This window comes from Budorcas taxicolor, chromosome 13 (genome assembly GCF_023091745.1).
Source record: "Budorcas taxicolor isolate Tak-1 chromosome 13, Takin1.1, whole genome shotgun sequence".
NCBI classification, from domain to species: domain Eukaryota; kingdom Metazoa; phylum Chordata; class Mammalia; order Artiodactyla; family Bovidae; genus Budorcas; species Budorcas taxicolor.
Window position 1 is genome coordinate 26,367,726 of NC_068922.1, and position 26,207 is coordinate 26,393,932.

Here is a 26,207-nt window from a genome sequence, read left to right on the forward strand (position 1 = left end):
GGAGTTGACTTTAAAAATATTCACAACCTAAAAGTTGAGAGTTATGCTTTATTCAATGGGAATTTTTAGGACTTCAAGGCTGAGAGAACTGCTCTGAAGAGACAAGGAGAGAGCCAGGGTATATAGAAGTTTTCCAACAAAGGGCAGGTAGTCTGAACATCAAAAGATTATTGTTAAATAAAGAACACTGGATATCTGAAGTTGAGGAATTTAGCGCTTTTCTGTGTATAGGAAGATGCGAGAGTCTGGGTTCACTGAAATTATTCCTTTGATATGCACTTCACCTATCTGGGGCCAATATTCTGTATATTCACATCTTGAATTTTCTCATGACTTCCTGTAGGAAGTGGCTGCAGTCTGATGGCTGCTAAATGGCAGGTGTTTTTTCCTGAGTTCCTCAGGGCTCACCAGCTCACCATCAGTGGTGGCTGCAATTGCTAATGACTGTGACATCCTTTGTGTACTGATATGGCAGGAAATATTCCATTTCTCACTAGTTTTCTGAGATTCCACTTTTAGTTGAACCATGATTATCCTACTGTGTTGCTGGCTATCCAGCAATTGGCTGCTATTTAATAAAGTATTGCTGCAGAAGACAGTTTTCATATCTGTCTGATTAAAATATTTCTAAAATAAGAAAATCATCAAACCAGAGCAGATTAGAGTACCTGAGTACCTAATGGATTTGCTTGTTTTTATAACTGTGTCTTCCCTGGGGAAGGGCATGGCAACCAACTCCAGTATTCTTGCCTGGAGAATCCTTTGGACAGGGAGCCTGGTGGGTTACAGTCCATGGGATCTCAAAGAGTCAGACATGGCTGAAGTGACTCAGCACACACACTCATAACTGTGTGTGTGTGATTTAGCACACACATACATAACTGTGTCTTATATATTAAAGTGCATTAACTTCTCAGTCCTTGATAACTGACAAGGACTTTGTACTTTCTTAGAAAAAAAAAAAAGAGCTAGACAAGGAAATTAATAGTATAAGGAGGAAACCAAATTGTGTGCCTAAATATTGTAATTTGTCAAGTTTCCCTGAGAGGATATAATTACTTCCAAACACACTATATTAAAAATAATATTCAGGGCCTTTCCAGTCCCAAGCACCAGCCTTGAAATTAATATGTAACATTTTCATGTTAATTAAGCCTATTAATAAAAGTTGTGGTAAGAGAAAACAATATTATCTCTTAATTAAAGTTGCCTTAAGAATTTACAGGAAACCTTTTAATACGTACATTCCTAGCTATTGCTTCTACATTTTTAATAGTAAATATCATAAATATAGTATGTTTTAAAATATATACTATAAATACAATTTTTATTAATGCATATGTTAATTATATGCATTAATAAAAATTATATATTACTGTATAACACTCAATTTTCAGATTTTATTCTTATAATTAAAAGAAAGATGTGCAGGCTGCTAAGTGTCTATATGCTATGCTGGGAATTTTATTTTTGTTGCAAATTACAGTATTCTCTGATGGATTTGTTATCTAAAATGGTGGTCGGCCAACCTCACTTCGTCCGCTGCATCAAGCCAAACAATGAACGTCAGGCAAGAAAATATGACAAAGAAAAGGTTGTGCTCCAGCTTCGCTACACGGGCATTCTGGAAACAGCAAGAATCCGAAGGCTGGGATATTCACATCGGATACTTTTTGCCAACTTTATAAAACGGTGTGTGAACTTCTTTTTAAGTTTCCTTGGACATTTTGTATAAAAATTCTTGAGGAGAATGATAGGGAACAGAAAGAGAATGACTCAGATGTTCTAGAAAGAAGGCACGAAAGTGATTGTGTATCCAAAGAGAAGGTAACTCTTAATAGGGGCTGGAACTGTCTGTTGTCAGCTGGGAGACCCAGGTAATATAGGGAAATTCTCCATTCTGTACATGAATGCAGGTAACCCACATGTTCTTGAGTTTCAAATTGCAAATTAAAATTTGACCTTATCATCACACTTTCCATTTTTCTAAAGAGTTCATCTTTAACTTGCTCAACTATCAATATAAATAACATTAATATAATCTTAAGAGAAGTACCCTTAAACTTCAGTGACTATTTTTATATACAAGGCATTATGCTAAATACTATGGAAGATAGTGAATTTTTTTTTCTTTATTGTATTGTAAGCACATAACCAACCTTTAGTATATTAGAAATCAAAAGGAAGTTGTGATTATCTATACTTTTTTTAAGACTCAGTAGACCTTAAATGTGGCTTATAGATTTTTTTAAGATGAAGTTCAACAGCTAAAAAAGCAATTATGTACTTGGAATATACTGGAATTAACCTAATTTAGATTAATATTTTAAAAATAATTTTAAGTCCATTTTTTTCTTTTTGTACGGTACCCGTTTCACAAGGTTATTTGTGATGTTAAATGAGACAGCATATTTATTTACTTTTTAGCTATGTGCATTGGAGGATCTCAGTTCTCCGACTAGAGATTGAATCCACGCCCCCTGCAGTGTAGGCATTGAGTCCTAACCACTGGACTGCCAAGGAATCCCCTTTTTTAATTTCTCTACCTGTATCTAGTCTAGTGGCCCAGACAGTAAAGAATCTGCCTGCAATACAGGAGACCCAGGTTTGATCCCTATTTGGGAAGATCCCCTGGAGAAGGGAATGGCTATCCCCACTCCAGTATTCCTAGAGGAGCCTGGCAGGCTACAGTCCATGGGGTCGCAAAGAGTCAATCATGACTAAGCGACTAACACTTTCACTTTCACATCTAGTCTGGAAGACAGTGAATTGTAACACTTACTTGGTCCTCAAGAATGAAAAATCCTGTTAGCATTCTCAGACCCATAGATGTGGAAAGTTAGTAAACAGTGCAGGGTAATAAATACCAAGATCCAAAGAGATGGTTTGTAGTGTAAGAGTTTAGTAAAGTGAAGGATGATCTCCATGAAGGCTGATAAGAGAGAATATCAAGAAAAAGCGCTGCACTGAGATCTGGTGGGGGGCATGGTTTGTAGAGAAGACAGGAAGGGGCCATCTCTGTGTACAGGTTGGTGCTCCAAAAACCAGAGGGACATGGGTGAGACTGGTTCAGCAGTGTGTGTTAGTGAAGTGACAGGAGTGATAAAGATGGGATCAAATGGGAAAACCGATCAGGTTAATGTTATGAAGAGAGAGCCCTGAATGCTGGACTAAACCAATAGTTTCAAAACTATCCATGGTTTTACAACATGGACTCCCGAAGAGCTGAACCTATTTTCTTGATGATTTTGTAGTTGATGTATTGTATTACTTATTTTGGAGATGGAAATGGCAACCCACTCCAGTATTCTTGCCTGGAGAATCCTATGGATAGAGTAACCTGGCGGGCTACAGTTCATGGAGTTACAAAGAGTTGGACATGACTGAGCGATTGAGCAGTACTTATTTGGAAGGTCAGAAGTGAGAATAAGTTTTTAAATATGCTTCCAATCCCATGCTATTATAGAATAGCAAACTACTACATGATAAGTGAATAAGGGAAAAAACTAAATTTCTGGAGAACATGTGAATAGTTGTTCTGAATCTAGAAAGCTCCAGAAATAAAGGCTAATAAGCCTTTTCTCTGTCACAAGTTTGAAAACTGTCATCTGAATTGGCATAGACTCTTAGGAAGGCAGGACAGTTTGCAAAGGCCCTGTGGAGGTGTAAATAGGACTAAATAACCCTCCCTGTCCAGCCTTATCCTTTGATTAACCTGCCTTGTAAGATGTAAAATCATCAGACCCTTTGTCTGTTCTGTTATGGATAAACTCTTCTGTTGTGTGACAAAGAGATAATCCTAAAGGAAGACACACAACATTAACTTACTTTGTACAAGACACTGGGGTTTTACTGTAGTTATTTCTAATGAGCCCTTATATTATACTAAAAAGCTACTGAAGTTGGATCTATTTTTCCAGCAGTCACCAATGCACAATTGTTTGGCTTTCAGAGCTCTAACACAAATAGAATTTAGCGAAGGGAGAAGTACACATGCCTTAAAGTGAGAAAATCCAGATTTGAATCCCAGTTCTGCCACTTATACTAAACGTGTGACCTTGTTCAGCATCACTTGAGTAACATTCAGGCTTCAGTCTTCCCATCTGCGGATAAGGGTGATGATGTTAGTTAACATCTACTGTATAGGTGGTTATGAGCACTGAATGATGCAATATTTAGGAAGGCTACAGATATAACCAAATGTGGACAGTACATTTCAGCTATGATGATCTTCATTATTATTTTTGCTTCAGTCCCAAACTCCCCAAATTACTTAATACCTTCTGTGCTCTGGTCTCAAATGCCACCATATAAACCTTGAAGTGAACTCATAAAAACAAAGTAGAGTCAGTATGTTGGCTTTAAATCAAGAGGCACAACAAAGCACAAGCTGGTTGGATACAGTGAGTGAAGAATAGGGGAGAATCTAGGATGACGCACAGATTCCTAGTTTTAGAGCCTTTTTAAGAAGGGTAAAGAATCCACCTGCAATGCAGGAGACCTGGGTTCGATCCCTGGGTTGGGAAGATCCCCTGGAGAAGGGAAAGGCTAGCCACTCCAGTATGCTGGCCTGGAGAATTCCATGGACTGTATGGTCCATGGGGTCGCAAAGAGTCAAACACGACTGAGCAACTTTCACTTTTAAGAAGGGTTGACATCATTCGTGGAGATAGGCACTAGCAGAAGAAAGAAAACGTGATGCATTTTGCTGAGTCTAAAGTGTCTGTGGCATAAGTAGGTGGGGGTGTTTAGCAGGCAGCCAGGAGTAATGTGTTTCCTGTTTATGAAAACAGGGCTGAGGATGTATGTATAGGAATCATCACATATAGGGAACAGTCAGAGCCGTGCATGTAGATGAGACACATATGGACAGAGCTTAGAAAGAAACAGAACTCAGAAAAATCTAACATTTAAGCAGCAAGTCTCAACATGAGGCCTGCTGAAGAGACCGAGAGGGAGAAGGAAAAATGGGAGGCCAGGGTGGGATGGGAATTTTGGGGACACAAGGAAAGAACACTTAGGATTAGGATGGAAAAAAAAAACGGCGAAGGCTTATCACTGAAAGATCATACGTTGAAAAGGAATCACTGAAGTGGAAAGCACAAATTACGCAAGTAGTCAGTCTGGAATTCAGTTTACTGAAGAATTGTTCTAAGAAGCCTGAAGGACCCACTAGGCTCCTGAGACTCTGAACTTTTATGAAATACTAACCAGCCCTTTCTCCCTTTCAAAGGTACCAGATTCTCTGCTACAAGTGGTGTGAACAGCCTCCGTTGAGCCCTGACACATGTGCCGCCATTTTGGAAAAAGCTGGTCTTGATAACTGGGCTCTTGGGAAAACCAAAGTAATGTTTTCATGTAATTTTCAAGGAAAAAAAGTAATACTTATAGTGGATGTATGGAAAACTACATATTGCAATGATAGAAAATATCTTGGCTTTTCATGTTATAGAATCTCTAGCTTGTAATAGGGAAAGAAAATTGATAAATTCATAAAGGTTTCTTTCTTCAGAATCAAATGTTTTGCTCTCATATAGATTTCTTTTAATAAATTCAAGAAAAATATATCTTGAAGATTTATCCCCAAAAGGCTGGAACATATGAGTCTAGAAAATTTTTAATTTTCTCTGTTTTATTACCACCAAATATAGTCAGAAAGCTGTTGAAAATCATAATGAATTCAGTAGGATTCTGTTTTTCTTTTTTCCCTAATTCTCAAATCTGTTTCTGTTGTAAACTTGAAATTTATCTGGAGTGAAATGTTATTACTAGATTCACTATAGGATTTGGATACTGGAATGTTTATGGATCAAATTTGAGAGCCTATGAGATCTTAGCTTACTTAATTCCTTAAAGAATGAAGTACAAAATCATAATCCATTTTGAATATGGAAGTAAGACAGATGGGTTCTTGGAAAAAGGATGCATTTGCTTCTCAGATATCCTCAGAGCATTAGGAACAACATGGAGATAAGGAGATAAAACATGGTGCCGGTCCTGGGAGGACACGAAATGTATCACTGGGGAGGAAGGAGAAAGAGCCAAGCTAAGGCAGATGTACTCAGATTGACCACTCAAGCGTAACTGCTATCAGCCACACCATAGATGTGGACTGAAACTCCACATTTTCCAAGAAATTTGTATTAGCTGCAGGAGGTGTGGGACAGGATTTTCATAATGTTCAGATGAAAAGCTAGGATTTTCATAATGTTCAGATGAGAAAATTTAGGCCTGTTGGTTATCTATTTTACACATAGTAGTATCTGTTTGTCAATCCCAGTCTCCTAATTTATCCCCCCACTCATTTCCTCCTTGATAACTATTAGTTTTCTACATCTGTGACTCTGTTTCTGTTTTGTGAATAAGTTCATTTGTACTATATTTTTAAAATTCCACATATAAGCAATATCATATGATGTTTGTCTTTCTTGTAACTGATTCACTTTGCTGTACAGCAAGAACTAATACAACATTGTAAATCAACTAACTATACTCCCATAAAAATTATTTTAAAAAAGACAAGTTAGTCCTGTAAAAATTTAGGGCATTTTTAAGTGTTTTATCTTATACTGAGTGTTCTCCATATTCAGTGATGTGAAGGTTGCTCAGTCATGTCCAACTCTTTGTGACCCCATGGACTAAGCAGTCCAAGGAATTCTCCAGGCCAGCATACTGGAGTGGGTAGCCTTTCCCGTCTCCAGGGGATCTTCCCAACCCAGGGATCAAACCCAGGTCTCCCGCATTACGGGCAGATTCTTTACCAACTGAGCCACAGGGGACGCCCAGGAATACTGGAGTGGGTAGCCTATCCCTTCTCTCGCGGATCTTCTCACTGGAATTGAACCAGGGTCTCCCACATTGCAGGTGGATTCTTTACCAACTGAGCTATCAAGGAAGCCCATATTCCATATTCAGTAGTCTATATTTACCTTAGTATTTAGTGAGGGTAATTTCTGAGCATTAGAAAGATATTTTTTAATCTGTATTTTTCTCACACCATGTTCTTCCAGATTCTCACAAAGATGAATTTTTCTGGCTGAAATCTCATGATTTATGGTCTGAAACACATGCCTAACTTCAAATGGAGTTTTAACTTGTAAAATGGCCTTTGCAGTTCCAGTTTTTCATGATATTTAAGTAGCATTTTAAAGCTATTTGTATTTTTCCACTTCACCTTTTCCAACTCATTAGGATGGATACAATATAAGAACATTTCTAATGTTGTGCAAAAAAAAAAAAAAATGACCTTTTTAGATAGATTGAATTTTAAATGAATTGTCAACAGTAGAATGGACTAAATATATTAATGTCTAGAGTCTTGTAGAAATTAAAACTAAATTCAGTCAAGACCTGTAACGTTAAACTGTTGGCCCTTGGTGCCAAGCTTCAAAGTACTGGGAGAGTTCTGTAGTCAGGGTCACCAGGTCTCATGACTCAGCTCTTAAATTTGAATTTAAGTGACTTTCTTAGTGGATTCAATCAACTCTCTTTGAGGTGATTTTCATTAATACGCTCAACCATTAAAAGAAAAAATATACCTTCCTGTTTCCTGGGGGAGGCTAAAAGCTCTTAGCTGAGAACAACTCCAAGTCTTCAGGCTCCCCTGTTGCTTCCATTCATTTTGATTTTAGAATCATTGAAAATCAGCCCTCCAAGTCTTTACAGTGGCCACTGGGTCCAGGGAGAAAGTTGTTCATTCTCCATGGGACCCTCTCTCTGCCTTAGTCTCTCCACTGACAACTCCGTGAGCCCCTGAGGGCAATGCCCCCGGTATCCTTGCAGAAAGTATATAGCATAGGTCTCAGTAAGCAACTGGTGAATGAGCTCCTATAACTATAATTGTCCTCTCTCTTACAAATAGGTTTGTAAGAATTTTTAAGTTTGGGGAGTTTAATTGTTTCCTTTCAAAATACCATAAAAATTAGCTTTGTCCAGAGTATCTATTGCTAAAACTTTGATGAAAGAGTTTGATATCTTCCACTCATACTGGGCCATCCAACAAAAGCTGGATACCTATTGCAGAGAAACAGTATGATTGTTAAACTATGTGACAGTGAAAGTGTTAGTCGTTCAGTCGTGTCAGACTCTTTGCGACCTCAAAGAGGGACTGTCTTCAAACATAAAAATCTATAAGGTGATAGCAACATCCAGGCCAAAGAAGCAAAAGATAGTGATTTCCAAAGTCAAAAAAATATTTTGAACATAATCTGGTCTTCTGAGCACCACATGACTGTTTCATACCTGCATGCCATAGTTTTATTTGCATTTTATTTTAATTCTTTTAAGGTGTTCCTTAAGTATTATCATGTGGAACAGTTAAATTTAATGCGAAAGGAAGCCATTGACAAGCTGATTTTGATTCAAGCCTGTGTCAGAGGATTCTTGGGTTCAAGAAGATACCAAAAATTACAGGAGAAAAGGAAAGAGAGCGCTATAATAATACAATCAGGTAACCACTCAGAGCACCTCACTGTGTAACAAAATATAACGCTATGTTTAGATGTAGGCATGAAATCAAATCTTACTTACAAACCTGCAGTCTTATGTAGGTTTTGTGTTTAATTTCAATTGATATTTTCTCTGTATTAAATCTGAATGGTTGTTTTAGAGATTGACACTTTTAATATCTGAATAAATGTTTTGTTTTAAACAGAATAATTTTTAAATTTGCTGTCACAATGAAACACAATTGACCTATTGTGCAAGATACTGAATTAATTGTACATTTCAAGAATCATATTATTATAACCCATTGGACAATGTCATTTTCCCTATTTTATTCCAAAGGTTACACTTGCCATACTTTTTGACAAATTAATGAAATCTCATTTTGTTAAAGGGCATCCATTTCTTTGTATTAGCCATAGGGAAAGAATATTTATAGTCATATTTCACAAGTTTTTATTAAACATATTAATAGAGTTTGGATTTCACTTTCTGTTTTTCTGTAAGAAGCAAAATTTAGAATCCAGCATGGCTTGATTCAGTATCTTTTAAAGACTTTCAACTAAATATCCATAATAAGAAGTGTATTTTACTCTGTAACCCAATATACATACTATGCACAATGCACTCTGATAGTTTACTATTCTGATTTATTCCATTTCATTTCTAGATGCTAGATTTGGCCCAGTAAATCGATTTTATGATCCACCATTTATTTGCAACCTACATTCTGAAGAACACTACCATGGTGGGCAGAGCAGCTGACTAACATTCAAGAGATTCGAGGTCCACTTCTGTCAACCTGTAAAAGCTCATCAGCTTTTAAGCCCTTTTGATGACTCACTGGGTCATCAAAAATGAAAACCCTGTAACTGAGATTTAATTCTTTATCCTCAATTCCAAACTTCATAAAACACTGAGAAAAGAGATTTTTCATAACTCAGTTGAAAGTGAAACATGACCTAATATTCATAGGCCTTTATTCATCCCAGTTAGTAACAATTATGTGTTTTTCTGGCAAAATAATCATGTGTTTGATTATGGAATGCTGAATCACCATGGGGAATGTTACCGAATATATGTTAATTTGTCCTGAATTACTTTTCTAAAAATTTTTTTAAAACTTTAAATCTGAATTTTGAAATATATCTGGCTCTAAAGATAATTGGCCAAAAGTTCCAAGCCATGTACTTAGATAATAGGGGTTTTCTCCCATGAATAGTTTGAACATGGCAAAAATGAAAGGAACATAAACATCAGCAGATTTTAAATAAATGAGTGAGTCCATTTTGTCTTTTTCATCAGCTGAGGTCATCTCTATCATTTTAGTTTCATATTAATACTCCCCTTAACATGAAAGGTACTTTAATTATTTTCTTGCTAAAGCTTGTCATCTGGAACAGTCCTGTTAATGAGTCCCATATTTTTTACGAACCTATTCTATTTGTAGTCATTAATTTCATTTTCCTCTTTGACGTTGATGGTCAAAACTCATTTGTTTCTACCCATTGAAGTAATATTTATTATGTATTATAATTAACATTACTCTGGGCTTCGTATGTTTCAGCGGCAAGAGGCCATCTAGCCAGGAAACAAAGGAATGAAATTGTTAACACAAAAAACACAGCAGTAAAAACCATTCAGGCTCAAGACCAGGAATGTGACTACAAGAAAAACTTTGCAAATAAAAGGTAAAATAATACTCATTCTTATACTGTCTTGACATTATAGATTTTTCACACTGGAAAGTCATGAAATAAAGCCCACGGTCCTTCTCATACCTAACCGGGTTCCTAACAGTGAGGTATCAAATGTCAGTGGACACCCCGTGACCACTTCTGTGTCCTTTATTCTATTTGAGAGTTTGTTGGCATTTCATTCCAACGACCACACTTTCCTTCTTAAAAAGGATCTTATTTTCAAGATAAGGGAAAATCATTCCAAGGATCCTTTGGAAAGGATATTAATAAAGGCACAGCTGTGAAATTTTGGCCAGCATATTACAAGATCATGAACTGTAGCAGGAACACTGCTTTTCCTTTAATTTTGTAAGATATTTTCTGTGATCCGTATATGTAGAGGTTATCAAAGTACAGCATGCCAGCCTAATGAACATCCCCAATACTGGTCTCAAATCTAGATATAGTTTCTACACTATATAGTTTACGCACTTCTCACTGTAGGTACTTTGAAAAAAGACATACCTCTTTATTTTTAATTGGGATGTAGTTGCTTTACAATGTTGCATTAGTTTCTGCTCCACAATGAAGTGAATCAGCTGTATTTATACATGTATCTCCTCCGCCTTGGATCTTCTTCATATCCCCTCCTTCATTCTACTCACCTAGGTCATCATAGAGCCCTGAACTGAGCTCCGTGTGCTATACCGCAAGTTCCCATTAGCCATTTATTTTACACAGGGCAGTCCAGATACATCAGTTCCATTCTCTTCATTCCATCCCCTTTCACCCCATGTCCTGTCCATTCTCTACATCTGCATCTCTGTCCCTGCCTGCAAATAAGTTCATCTATACCATGTTTCTGGAGAAGGCAATGGCACCCCACTCCAGTACTCTTGCCTGGAAAATCCCATGGACGGAGGAGCCTGGTAAGCTGCAGTCCAAGGGGTTGCACAGAGTCGGACACGACTGAAGCGACTTAGCAGCAGTAGCAGCAGCATACCATGTTTCTAGGTTTCATGTGTATGTATTAATATGCGATATTGGTTTTTCTCTTTGAAGTGATTAAATTCCTAGAATTTTGATACCTCAGCAAGTGAAATTATGCTAGGTTATTTCTCACTCTTAAGTTGATGCTGGTTTTCTCATTATCTGAGTAGCCATCACAGTTGTCCATAGAGAGGACAGTTTGGGGAAACACTTGATTATTATGACATGATAAGTTTTAAATTTTGAGTTTTTTTTTGCCTCTTTTGCTTTTCTCCCAACATGGCATGTGCTGTTACTGAACAAGGTAATAAACTCTGGTTTAGTATCATATATTCTGATGCAATATATTTTACACAGGGAATCTTTTGTGAAGAAACAGACAGAGAATTCAGTCTCTGCTAATGAAACCGTCATTCCAGCCCCAAATATTAATAATAAAGGGAATACATCTGTGGTGAAGATTTGTACTTTCAAAGCTGAGGGGGCAGCCACGAATGCTGTGGAAAGTAACAACAGAGGATATCAGACTCAGAAAAAAATGAACAACACGTATGAGGAAGAGGCTAAGCAAGAACTATATCTGGTGCAGGATGCTTGGGCAGAAGCAAACACCAGTAACAAGTATATGAAAGACTTGGAAGAAAATAGTGAGAGAAGGAAAACAGGAAAGGAGGACACAGTGGTCCAGAATTCTTATCAGAAGTACACAGAGGAAAGGAATTTCGAGGACTTGAAAGCAGCATATCTAGAACAGAAGGCCCTATCAGAAAGGCCAAGTTACCCAGGACTTTGGTCAGCAGACAGGGAGACTCCAGGTCCTAACAAGCCTTCTTGCAAAAAGACGATGGACCCTTGTCTCAGCCAGAGGTCGGTTTGTCAAAATGAAAATAGCAAGGACAAAGAAAAGAAGACATCTGTGATCACCCAGAATGCACCTGTATGCAGCCGTCAGAGGAGCCATCTGAGCCACGGGGCGGTCCAGGAGAGGCAGGTGAAACCAGCCGTGCAAGCCCAGGAAGAAGACAGAGCCGCGGTGTTCATTCAGAGCAAATACCGGGGCTACAAGAGGAGGCAGCAGTTACGGAAGGACAGGATGTCTTCTTTTAGAAATCAAAAGGTCGGTGCAACACCGGCAGAAGTAGCAAGAAATACTCACAATTTGTATTCCTACCCCACAAAACTTAAGGACTCCTGTAACATTGGGATGAAGAGTTATAAAGATGCAAAAGCAGTTTCAGAAAAAGAAGCGTGTGATTTGGCAATTTTTTCAAAACAGGTACGTAAATGAACAGATGTGTTTACTAGTACAGATCTCTAGGAACTCCACAATAACTGAGTTTAAACAAACAATTGGTAACTGTTTCATCTGTTTTGATGAGACTGCAAACCTTTCAATAAAATATTTCAGAGGCTGTGCTATTCAAATAGCCATATATTTTAAAACAATTTTCTATGATAAAAACAGTATAAAATATGGTAGAAATCTAGTATAGTAAAGAGACTAGTTATTGAGTGATACAGCCTACTAATAATTATGCACCAGAATCAGGTGAGTACCATTACTGAACACGTGTGCAGTAAAGATGAACATCTGCATGTTCTATCATAACAACAATGAGGAACCATAAACAAAAATCACAAAGGAAAATTCCCTCTTGAAGAATATCTCATGCTGTTCGTAGGTGTGTTTCAGCTGTTTGTAAAAGGGGCAGTAGAACTTGTGAGGGTACAGTAAGTCCCCCAGATACAAAGGAGTTCCATTCCAAGTGTGTGTTCGTAAGTCCAGTTTGTTCCTAAGTTCAACAGAGTTAGCCTAAGTACCCAACTAATGCAATCAGCTATATATATTGTAATGTCACAGGTTTACAATACTTTTCACACAAATAATATATAAAACAAACAAAAAATAAAAACATTTTTAATCTTACAGTACAGTACCTTGAAAAGTAGAGTAGTACCATACAACAGCTGGCCTGCAGGGGCTGGCATCGAGTGAACCGGCAATAAGGAAGGATACTGCAGTAGTGGACTCTACACAGTGCTGTACAGTAAAGTACACAAAAGCAGAGCTGCTTGAAGAGGGTGCACGCACGTGACAATGTATGCCAGACATGTGACCTTACGTGATTGGACATGTGAAAGCACGTTTGCATCTTTGAAAGTTCACAACTTGAAGGTTTGTATGTAGGGGACTTACTGTACATGGAACTCTGATAAATTAGTGCTACAGAGAGATCACGGGGACGGCCTTGTCCCTGCCCTCTTCAGGCTCTCTCTCTTTCTAGGTATTTGACCTTGAGAAGATCCCTTTAGGTGTCAGCACCCTTGTATTCTCCTGTGTAAAGTGAAGGAGTGTCACTAGATGACCTCTAAAATGCATATTGTAAATGAATATGTACTACCAGGGGAGTCAATAGTGTATGAAATCATAGAAGAAATAGCATAATGGGTTAGAAATGTCACAATTGGTTATCACCTATTACTCCTGAGTCCCTAATCTCTACTTATTGTCTGATGGTGGCTGAGCCCACAAGAAACACAGTAACTGCCTGTGGACGCCCCCAGACTGCTATAGATGTGCCCTGAACATCTCCAGTCTCTAGCTATTCATAGACCAGTCATTGATAAATTCACCCTCTTCCTGTCCTTTTCGGTTTAAGCACATGGAAATAATGAGTTTAATATACATGCAGCCTTTCCTTTCCTGTGATTAACATGCTCACTCTAAAGACCAAAGCAGAGATTAGGGCCCTGACCTGCTCTGGGACTGAGACATTCAGGAGATGTATAGTAGCTGGGCATCTACCTAGAGCTGCCTAATAATACCCTGGAGATGGACAGTGCTCTCGGGAGCAGTGGTAGAGACGGAAAAGTAGGAGCCTCACTTCAACCTAGCAGGTTGTGTTATCAGACAGGGTAGAGAGAGGGGCCCAGATGGAACGAGGAAAAAAGTAGCCCTATGATATGACATCCCTTATATGTGGATCAAAAAATAAATGATGCAAATGAACTCACAAATCAGAAACAGACTCACAGACTTAGAGAACGAACTTATGATTGCTGGGGGAAGGATGGGGGAAAGGGATGGTTATGGAGTCTGGGATGGACATGTACACTCTGGTATATTTTAAATGGATAACCAACAAGGACATACTGTGCAGCGCAGGGAGCAGCCTGGATGGGAGGGGAGTTTGGGGGAAAATGGATACATGTACATGGATGGCTGAGTCCCCTCGCTGTTCACCTGAAACGGTCACAACAACGTTAATCAGCTATACCCCAATGCAAAATAAAAAGTTTTTTTAAAAATTAAAAAATAAAGCCAAGTGAAGAAGCCTGGACAGGAAAGGAGGGAGTTAATATAATCTAAGTCAGCAGACGGGTTCCTCAGGGAAAAAAAAAGCCAGGGCAGCAGAATGGTTAAGGGGGGAAGACAGAGCACAGAGACTCCAGGATGGAGTTACCAGCAGAGAACGCTTCTGGAGGGTGATGTGTTTGGCAGTTTGGATTGGAAAATGTGAGATGGTGTACAGAACAGGAGGTTTCATCAAGTGAGCACTCTGACCTGCTGCAGGGTCAGGGTGAGTCCCGGAGAAGGACATGAGAACCCCACAGGGAGCCGATCAGAGATTGATCAGATCCCCAGGGTGTCTGTGGAGATGGCTGAAGTCCTTTCCTTGATTTAACTGGACACCTGACCTTCTTTTTTAGGTCTCAAAGCTATCTGAAGAATATTTCATTCTGCAGAAAAAACTGAATGAAATGATCTTGTCAGAGCAACTGAAGCCTCTTTATTTTGGAGTCTATCCTCATAAACCAATTACTAGACGATTTTCTTCTCATCAGTGCATCTCAGGTAAAAATGGGTAGAGTTGGAACTTCCAGAAGGGACAGGCAAAGCCAGAGGCTTGATTTGTTTGTTAGTTGCCTACCTTTATTCTGTGGAAGATTTGAAGTGACTGTGTTCTATCTTCGCAGGAACCTTCATTTCAGTTCATGTTTTTTTATGTTGATACACACTTTTCCAGAATATTCCATATATCTCCTACCTCTTCTGATTTCATTCTTTTTGTTTTTTTCTTTTTCCCTCCTTTATATACACTTTAACTAGAATTTGGCTTAGGACATCAGGAGGAAATAGAAAGGGATGAAGTTGAGGGTGGGAGGCAGAGAGCAAGGTACAATTTTGATGAGGGAACAAACAAGTGAAATATATCTATTTCTTCTGTTGAAATCTGTACATTAAGTAGAAGGTATGAATCTAGAAGGTTCAAATTCACAGACCTAGATGCACTATTAAAATTTCTCCTTATTAACCTAAGTCACACTCTTCCCCCATTCCCTAAACCAGTAAATAATGTCCAAATGAAAACTGAGGAACTAAGTATAAACTAAGTATGAAGTTTAAAAATAAAATAGTCAACCAACTGCTTGTTTTATGTCTTTGTTTTGATAAAATTGTTATACATTGAATTTGATAGGACCTAACTGCACCTGCATTTTCCTTGAGAGAAATATGGTACAGGATTTATATAACTGGAGAATGGCCATTTGATCACAGAGTCTATGATGTTGTATTCAGAAGTGTACAATGACATCGCACTATTTCTTTGAATAATGTGCAGAGTTGCTCTTTTTTCGGGGGGAGATGATTTTCTTCTTAATTATGGTGAACCTGGCAATTTGTGTTGACCATTGTGAAGAGAAGAAAAAGATTAATTGTAGGAAAAATATACCCTGGTAACACAAAAGCATATTTTCTTTCTCTCTTTCACAAAGAGGCTATGACTGTCCAACAGGCTATAATTTTTTAATGTGCTGCAAGGTTAACAAATAAGGGCACTACCGTAATCCCCATGCTTCATTGCACAATACCATCCGTAAATTCAGCTCTGCATCATGGCAGCCCCTTGCTATGCCTACACAGAGCAGATAGAATGAAAATACTTTTGTGTTGCTTCTGTTTATTTCTAAGTTTTTATGGCATCTAGATTCATGTGGTAGTCCTAATATTTTCAGGTGTTATGGTGCAGATTTTGTATTTTTTTAGGTATGCCTAGCATTTTAAATGCTGGCCCCTAGAAATGCATTTTGCAAACTATCCAAGAATATATCTTTACATGCATCTGTAAATATATTTACATTCATGTGAAGGCCAAGTAGCTCAAATAATGTTGGTTCATATATTTTATAGGCATATTTTAAATTAAGAGTAGAAAGTAAAGAGATCAGCAGTTATATTGCTTCACACCCAACATACTCCAGTGAGCGCTTGTCTTCCTAAACTTATTTGCTACTATTCTGCCTTCATTAGAAATTAATCACTTCCAGTGATTAAGACTTCGCCTTCCAATCCAGGGGGGTGTCAGTTCAATCCCTGGTTGCAAAGCTAAGATCCCACATGCCTTGCAGCTGAAACACCAAAACGTAAAACAGAAGCAATATTGAAACAAATTCAAAAAGGACTTTAAAAATGGTCTACATTAAAAAAATCTTTAAAAAAGGAAATAATACTAATTCCCCCCAAATCTTTCATAACAACAACCTTCAGTATCCAAAAACAAATGATTTTATTTACAACCTTATCAGTGAGTATCATTTATGTTTATCATTTTAATTATATTAAATGCTAACATAAAAGATCAATTTGCCTAACATAGGTTTACACTGAGTTACTGATTTTTGGTGAGTTAATGGATTTAATTCTGGCAAAACAGTTGACTTAGAAGCTTTAAATGGAAACAGCTAAATTTTTTGCACCCAAATTATGTCTTCTCATTCTATAATTTTTATCTGTTCTAAACTACAGAAGACATGGAGCTTCCATGGAAGCAGCAAGCAATGAACAGTATATTTCTCTCTAACTTCCTGTTAAATTTCATATTTAAAAATGCATGAAAAAAAAGACTAAGCATGTCTGCAGCACTGAAAACAGTTTTTTTAAACATATTTTGACACCATATTACTTAGCGACATGAGATCAATTCAAAGGGAAATTACATAGCATATTTGATAAAATAATATAGTCAACAAAGTAAATTCACATAGTTTATTTATACTTTCATACCACATAGAGAAAATACCTTCTTAAATATCTAGTATATTTTAAAAAATTTCTTATAACTAGACATACTGGGCTAGTACATAAACTCCCAAATACCAGAATTGAACCGAATTACATTTTCTGATAATGCTTAAATTTTTCTGATTTGAGGAGGATAAATAAAAGTCTTACCTTATACAGAATACCCCAATATTAACAGACATATTAATGATTTAAATGTTAATGATTTAAATGTGAGAAATAAATTAAGAGAAACCAAATAACATGAACTGACTATTTCACAGTCTCTGCTTAGGAGCCAACAAAGCATGAGAAGAAGTAATCAAAGGAATTACAGAGAAAAATAGTGGTCAATTTAGACTGTGTAAATGTTAAAACCTTCTAGAGATTAGAAAGCATTGTTTCAAGTTAAAGAGCTACAGACTATCTGGATGAAATATTTAGAACAAGTGGAAAAATGGTTGCCATATGTGATGTAGAATGACCTCATAAATTGTTAAGAAAAACACTAACTCAATGGAAAAATGGGCACAAGACATTGATTTATTTATAGAAGAACATATGCAAATGGAAAGCAAGCATATACAGAATCATTCTAGAAATTAAAAATATAAATTAAAACAAATTACTGTTTTTTACTCATCACGATGGCAGAGATGAAAAAATATATGACAGTGATGAGAATGGGCTAGTTTAATTATCCTCAAACACTAATGGTGAGTCTAAAGACTCAACATTTCAGAAAGCGATTTAGCAATATGTAAAGAAAAGCTTTGAAATAGTTTCTATCATTCTCCCAGTAAACCCACTTATAAGAACGTAGCCTAAGGAGCTAATCAGAGCTGAAAGAGAAAAATTATGTACATGGCCAAAAATAAAATTAGGCAATAAGAAAATGATTAATAAGTAATGACACATTCATATATGGAATATAAACAGCCCTTAAAAATCATTTTTCAAAGAACCTTGGCGAACTGCTAGCTAATCTAGCTACGGGATACAAGACGGCAGAATTGGAATGAGAATCCTGTAAATAAGTCACTTAATCTTCCCCCGTGTTGAGTAGTTCACTAACAAGAGCATCCAATACAGAGCTCTAGAGCAGGGGTCCCCAGCTTCCAGAATCTAACGCCTGATGATCTGAGGTGGAGTTGATGTAATAAAAATAATAGAAATAAAGTGCACAATAAATGTAATGCACTTGAATCATCCTGAAACCATTCATCTCTCCCCACCATCCATGGAAAAATCATCTTCCACGAAACTGGTCCCTGCTGCCAAAACATTTGGGGACCCCTGCATGAAGCCAGGAGACCAAGGTGGAGGGGGGACCAAGTGCTTGCTCTGCAGTAGGGTGGATGCCCTACTGAGTAACATTCCTGAAGCCTGCACAGGGCTTCCCCTCCAGGTGGGAGAACACTAGAATGCCATCTCCAATGAGTCATCTTTGCTACCAGACTGTCTTATGTCACCAAAAGCTTGCTTGCCATCTCCTAAGGTCATGCCTGTGACCAGACATGCCCTCAGAAGGAATAATGGGTTTTTAAAAATATTGATGTGTTTCACCTTACCTTGAGAGGAACCACCTATCCTATTGTTACAAAGTATGAGCAGGGCAGAGAGGTGGGGAAAACCAGAAAGGCTAAATGTTGCTTGTTTAAAACCAGATAGTATTCTTCTGTTCTGTGTTTTGCCTTTGACTGTGTGGATCACAATAAACTGTGGAAAATTCTAAAAGAGATGGGAATACCAGACCACCTGACCTGCCTCTTGAAAAAACCTATATGCAGGTCAGGAAGCAACAGTTAGAACTGGACATGGAACAACAGACTGGTTCCAAATAGGAAAAGGAGTACGTCAAGACTGTATATTGTCACCCTGCTTATTTAACTTATATGCAGAGTACATCATGAGAAACGCTGGGCTGGAGGAAGCACAAGCTGGAATCAAGATTGCCGGGAGAAATATCAATAACCTCAGATATGCAGATGACACCACCCTTATGGCAGACAGTGAAGAGGAACTAAAAAGCCTCTTGATGAAAGTGAAAGAGGAAAGTGAAAAAGTTGGCTTAAAGCTCAACATTCAGAAAACGAAGATCATGGCATCTGGTCCCATCCCTAGGTGGGGAAACAGTGGAAATAGTGGCTGACTTTATTTTTCTGGGCTCCAAAATCACTGCAGATGGCGATTGCAGCCATGAAATTAAAAGACGCTTACTCTTTGGAAGGAAAGTTATGACCAACCTAGGCAGTATATTTGGAGAAGGCAATGGCAACCCACTCCAGTACTCTTGCTTAGAGAGTCCCATGGACAGAGGAGCCTGGTGGGCTGCAGTCCGTGGGGTCGCAGAGAGTGAGACATGAGTGACTTCACTTTCACTTTTCACTTTCATGCATTGGAGAAGGAAATGGCAACCCACTCCAGTGTTCTTGCCTGGAGAATCCCAGGGATGCGGGAGCCTGGTGGGGTGCCGTCTATGGGGTCGCACAGAGTCAGCCATGACTGAAGCAACTTAGCAGCAGGAGCAGCAGGCAGCATATTAAAAAGCAGAGACATTACTTTGTCAACAAAGGTCTGTCTACTCAAGGCTATGGCTTTTCCAGTGGTTTTTTGGATATGAGAGTTGGACTATAAAGAGAGCTGAGCACAGAAGAATTGATGCTTTTAAACTGTGGTGTTGGAGAAGACTCTTGAGAGTCCCTTGGACTTCAAGGAGATCCAACCAGTCCCTCCTAAAGGAGATCAGTCCTAGGTGTTCATTGGAGGGACTGATGTTGAAGCTGAAACTCCAATACTTTGGCCACCTCATGGGAAGAGCTGACTCATTGGAAAAGACCCTGATGCTGGGAAAGATTGAGGGCCAGAGGAGAAGGGAACAACAGAGGATAAGATGGTTGGATGGCATCACCGACTCAATAGACATGGGTTTGGGTGGACTCCGGGAGTTGGTGATGAACAGGGAGGCCTGGCGTGCTGGTGGTTCATGAGGTCGCAAACAGTTGGACACGACTGAGCGACTGAACTGAACTGAATTCTGTGTTTTTTAAAAGGCCAATTGGAGAAAATGACTAACAGTCAATAAATAATCTTCTAAAATTTGGCTCTTATGAAAAAAAATTAATGTAGGTTTTCACCTTAGGCTATATACTCAAATATTTTTTTCTGGTAGATTAAGACCAATATGATCTTGAAAAAAAAAAAAAACCCAAGAGGTTATTGGGGGTTTTTTAAATGCCACCCCTGAGTTTTCCTTATTCTTCAGCCAAGTAAGCATGTATTTTTGTTGTGTGACTATCTTCTTAGTCCCGTGGATGGTCATATGCAGGACACGTGCTCACGGCTCGGTGTGAGACTCAGCACAGGCGGCACTCTTCAGCCACCATCAGCATCATTGTGTGCGTTCCCCGTGTTTCTGGTGGGGTGTGCTCCTGTATGTATGCAGGATGGCTGGGAGTGAGGGAGAAGCTAACTCCATGGACCAGAACAAAACTAACTAGCCTCTGGGGATTCTAATCCATGACCTCTGCCCAACAGAGGAGATGGGAGTAAATGACAGATAGGTAGTGAGCACTTCCAAGAGATAGATGGTGGTTCAGAGGGGACGTCCGTGGGTCTCACCACACAAGCAGAGCTGCTTCATTCTCCCCTGTTTCTCCTGTGACCTTAATTTAGAAGAGAATGTGAGGGGCAGGCTGGGAGCACCTCTTCCCCAAACCTAAGACTGTAGCTGAAAAGCTAAATGCTCACTTTACGAGATCCTGATGCAGAGTTCTCAAATCTGAGGGGACAGAGAGCTCAAAGCCCATGAGCTGTAGGAGGACAGATCTGACTTGGCTCTGGGGCATCGGTGGTCAGCTGGTGGAAAAAAGAGCCAAAGGGGGACTTCTCTGGCAGTCCAGTGGTTAAGGCTTTGCCTCTCCGTGCAGAGGGTGGCAAATTCGATCCCTGGTCGGGGGGTTAAGATCTCATATGCCTTGTGGCCAAAAAACCAAAACATAACGCAGGAACAATATTGTAACAAATTCAGAAGACTTTTTAAAGGGTCCACATCAAAGGGGGGAAAAAGGAAAAAGGAAAGGAAGAGCCAAAGTAATTGTTGAGCAGGTTCAAATGGGGGTGGGGCTGGCAGCTGCCTTCTGAGGAGGTCACAGGGAGCCTGGAGACAGATCCACTGAACACTAAGGCACACCTGAAGTGCTCTGGATACTTTGAGCAGAGGCACCTGCCCTTGTAACGCATCACCTCAGGAAAACTCCAAAGAAGGAAGGAAGGAAAACAAGTGGTCGGATCTAGAACGAGCAAGAGAAGTGAAAATATCTCTGGGAACTCAGAGCATGAGGCAGTGCAAGGCAGCAAGGAGCAGAGAAGGACTGAATCATCTACACAAACTCGGAATCGGCACGCAGTTCTCTCCAAGCGCACCTAGCCTGGCTGAAGGGCAGACAAGTTGAAGGGCAGAGAGAGCAGCTTCCCGAAGGCAGGTTGCAACCCAAACTATGGTGAATCCTGCCTTTAACACATAGCCATGAGCATTCTTCCCTTCTAAGATTTCCTCTGGTTCCTTATATTGCTTCAAGTTCACAGACTGTCCATTTGTGAATAGAAATTTACCAAAACTGAAAAACAGATTTCTTAAGGAAGAAACAGTAACACCAATGCATTTCTATGCTGCTAATATCTGATTTAGACATGTGATACTTTGGCAAATTATATTCTGCATGTTTACTTAAGTAAAATAGTATAATTATCATGAAATGAGAATAATGCTGAAATTTAATTTTCTAGAGCAAATATTGGCAATGAGTTTTAAGTCTGTCTTCTGCCTTCTGAATGCAAAATGTTGAGATTTGTCCTTTCATTATTTTTTAAATGTGCATTCCTGACAGACTCAAACACTTAATGAAATTATTAGCGGAACTACAATATAAATAAGTGTTTTACCTTCTGGCTATTTAATATAGCAACAACCTTTAAGAGCTAATATGTATCATGCACGTCACCCAAAATGGTCACAAACCTAATTGTTCTACTGCCAACATTGATGTGTTGCTGGTAATTTGTGATTATAAATGTTTATATCACTTTTATAATTAAGGAGTTAGGATGATGTTGGCAGGCAATGTTTGTATGCCCCCTAAGGAACAAAAATTTAGAAGGCAAAATAAACTTGTGCCTTTCTGAAATATTTGTATGCTGATAACCTCAAGGGCAAAAAAATACTAAATATTCTGGGGAGGTTTAATCTGAATGATCATACTCTATTGAGTACATTCCTCAATAATTTTCACCTACTGGCTGCTCACATTATATGGTCATAGCTGAAGGGAAGACACCTCTTAAGATAATTCAGCCCAAGCTTCACATTATCTTGGTGAAGAAAAAAAGTTAATTCTGCAAGATATAAGAATTAATCAGAAAATCTGAAAATTCAACACCTTTTGAGATTATATCTGTAATATGCGCATTCCCTCATGCATGTTTATAATTTTATGTAAATGTGACCATCCCATACATTCCAGGATTCTTTTGAATTCATTACTTTAAAAATTTTCTCTCTGGCGTCTATAAATGTGATCGCATGTATCAAGATCTCATTTTCTTTTGTTTTATTCCAAAAATAACAGTAATGAATGATTGTCCTGCTTTTCTCTGGTCCGCGTTGTTCCACACCTTACACCATGATGACATATTCCCAACTAGCTGATCTTTGTCATCCAGCAATTTCCCATACATTTAAAAATGAATGAGGTGGATAACATTAGGATGTGAATGCTCTTGTGATAAGTTTATTCACACAGTGGGCTGTGGCTGGGACTAGGAAGTTAGCCGTCTGTGAGTCTCCATCCTGGTTAGAGTTGTTTTATGCTGGCAGTCATGGCTGCTTACACATATAAGTATGAGATATTCTTTGATTTGATTAGATTTGACTTGATTTGATTAGAAAGATTTGGAACAATTCCGTTTCTCTGTGTATTTCTACCTCTGAGGATTAGGAATTATTGTTGCCCCATTATTATATGCAGTAATGAGCTAGTGATACCCTTAAAGTCCCGCTAGAAAATGTGTGCTCAGATATCTGTTGAATATAGGCCATTCCCCACTAAGCACCTGCACCCCACTCCTTGCCCAACTTTAAAATATTTTTCGTGCAGACATTCCTGCACAGATGCGCTCAGGGATGGAGATCAAGAATCATGAAATAAAGACAGAAATTCTTTGTAAGAGGCCTATTGTTAGTCACTCAGTTCTGTCTGACTCTTTGCAACCCCATGGACTGTAGCCTGCCAGGCTCCTCTGTCCATGGGATTCTCCAGGCAAGAATACTGGGGTGGGTAGCCATTCTCTTCTGTAGGGGATCTTCCCGACCCAGGGATCAAACCCAGGCCTCCCACATTACAGGCAGATTTCTTTATCGTCTGAGCCACCAGGGGAGCCCCAAGAGACCTGTTAGTTCTGTGCATAAAAAGCCATTTGTAAGGAGCACTGACTGCCAAGTGTGAAGACCATCAGGAGCTCTGATGATGTTGCTACAGATTTGAGAACTTGGCTCTGTGGAAGAGTAAGGGAAGGAGGACAAACTTAATTCTTTCTTTGCCAGCATTTTTAAAGTCCAGTCTGAACATCCTAATAGTTTGAGATTCTAAATATTGATGAAAGACTAGATTAGACTTTTAGAGAAGAGGCCCGCCTACAGACTAGCAGTCCCTTGATTTGGGCCATAATATGAGGTAGTGCTTTAGACTGAGGATCATGCAGTGTGTGGATGGATGGATGGGTGGATGAGTAGATGAATGGATAGATAGGTGGGTCACTGTTTAAGGCCAGCAACAGGGGATTCTGTGAGCGTTCTCCTCCTTTTCTAAGATTTTATGGCAGTTTTTCTCCTTGCCCGCCCCACTCATCCTCTGAGCTGCTATTCCATGTTACCAAACTGTGCAATTCTTCTCTTCCTCTTCCCCTTACTTCTCAAAGTCCTAGATCATCAGACAATTGGAAGGAAGCATGTGGTGAGGATTATGATAAGGGTTGGTGGGAGCAACAAAGGAATTTCTTCTATCAGTTTTAGCCCCAGTTATATATATATAATTTGTTCTTTAACCTTAAAGGAAAACATTGCTTAATAATACCTTTGATAATGGAGTCCTTATTTATGATCACCTTTCTTGTAGGTATCTCAAAAGGAGAGGAGCCAAAAATATTGAGACCCCCAAGGCGGCCCCGAAAACCCAAAACACTAAATAACTCTGAAGACTCCACATACTATTCTCTGCTTCATGTAAGTGTGTGTGTGTTAGGTGCTTAGTTGTTCATGTCCATCTGTTTGCGAGCTCATGGACTGCAGCCCGCCAGGCTCCTTTGTCCTTGGAATTCTCCATGCAAGAAAACTGGAGTGGGGAGCCATTCCCTTCTCCAGAGCATCTTCCCCACCCAGGGATTGAACCTGCGTCTCCTGCATTACAGGCAGATTCTTAACCTTCTGAGCCACCGCTGGCTCGATCTTATTATCAGATGGGAGCTGTAGTGTCTCCTCTACTGGCCAGTAAGGAAACTGACCACACAGTCCTGTCAAGAGGGAGGGCTCTTTGAGGGAGACATTCGTTGGCTTCTCCTTCCTGGCCCCTCCCTGGCTGATGAGCTGGACACTTGCCTGTCCTCTAGCCTCTCTTCCTCAGGGTCCACCCCTTCCCCACAGGCCTGTGGCCTCCTAGGAGTTTTCTCTGCTAGTCCTTGAATCTGAACCGATATGCAAATATCAACTCAGATAGAGAAGAGCATCACAGCAGGAGCTCTCCAGAGAGGGACCTTAGCGTGAAAGGGTGAGTCTCCAAGAAAGGGACGGGGAGAAGGAGATACTTATCGAGGACCCTTTAAATTCTAGGTTCAGAGTGATGTGTATTCACGAGCATTGTGAGATTGAATTCTAGAAAGAGCCTGAAGGGTGGCATCCCCATCTCCCGGATCAGGATTCTGAGACATGGATGAGGCACTTCTGAGCGCTGAGGGCCATTCCCTGTACTCAGGTCTTCTGATTCCACATCTGTTGAGTCATAGTGAGCAGCCTGGGAGCTCTTGGCATCACCCCCACTGGCCTGTCTTTCCTCTCAGATTCCTTTTCTTCCATTAATCCACCATCCACCTGGTTACCTATGCCAGGAAACTGGGGGGCAGCCTGAGTCTTGCCTGCTGTCTCAAACCCAGCGTCGGATCAGTCACTCGAAAGCGTGTCTTCTCCCCACAAAGGCTGGCTCTGATTCATCCTCCTCTGGCTACCTTGGCAACTACTTTATTCCAGACTATCTCATTCCTCACCTGGATAGTTCAGACCCCACCTAATTGCTTCTAATCTCAGCCTCTGTAGTCCATCTCGCCCTGCATAGCGCCTTTAATAGCCTGGCCACTCCTGCATGAAATCCAGATGCCTTCCTTGTTGGACCAGGGACAGCCCTTCCTCCCAGCCCCACTGACCAGAGTTACCTACTGGCATCTCTGCCATTGCACAGCCTCCCATGCCCCCGAGTCTTTTGCTCCTGCTGGTCCTTCTATTTGGAATACTTATTCCCTTCCCCTTCCCCCTGCATGGTTGAGAGAGCAACAATTCTCCATGTCCCAAAGAACCCAGTGAAGGTTTCCTGTGAATTGGAATTGTCTATCTCCCCGATATCAAATGAAGCTTAACTTCCAGATCAGCCCTCTCCTAGTCCTCTTCCTTCTCTCTGGTGGTTTCTCTCCAGTTTCTTTGGAAGGGTCCTGTTCTCCTTGGTGTTGCCTGGGATTCAATCTTAGATTCTCTTCTCATCCCATTATCTTCAGACATTCTCATCAGCTGCCATGACCTCAGTTTCTACCAATTCCTGAATCCTGGTCTCTGGCTCAGACCTCCCCCTCTCTCCAAACTCAAATATCAAAATGCCTAGTGTTCATTTTACATATTCTATGTGATGGACAAAGGCACCCATACATGTATATGTATGTGTGTGTGCGTGTGTGCATATGCACATCTAGATACTATGGATACACATATACAC

The 26,207-nt window shown here is 39.5% G+C and overlaps 1 protein-coding gene across 1 annotated transcript in view; it reads left to right on the top strand.

The window, feature by feature from the left end:
• The window catches only part of MYO3A (myosin IIIA), a 157,301-nt gene that overhangs the window by 120,775 nt on the left and 10,319 nt on the right, over nucleotides 1-26,207 (top strand). The window contains exons 24-30 of the mRNA XM_052651153.1: nucleotides 1,487-1,692; nucleotides 5,234-5,345; nucleotides 8,287-8,449; nucleotides 10,013-10,136; nucleotides 11,472-12,390; nucleotides 14,826-14,970; nucleotides 24,351-24,457. Of these exons, the coding sequence (XP_052507113.1) occupies nucleotides 1,487-1,692; nucleotides 5,234-5,345; nucleotides 8,287-8,449; nucleotides 10,013-10,136; nucleotides 11,472-12,390; nucleotides 14,826-14,970; nucleotides 24,351-24,457 (1,776 nt within the window). The remainder of the gene's footprint in view (nucleotides 1-1,486; nucleotides 1,693-5,233; nucleotides 5,346-8,286; nucleotides 8,450-10,012; nucleotides 10,137-11,471; nucleotides 12,391-14,825; nucleotides 14,971-24,350; nucleotides 24,458-26,207) is intronic.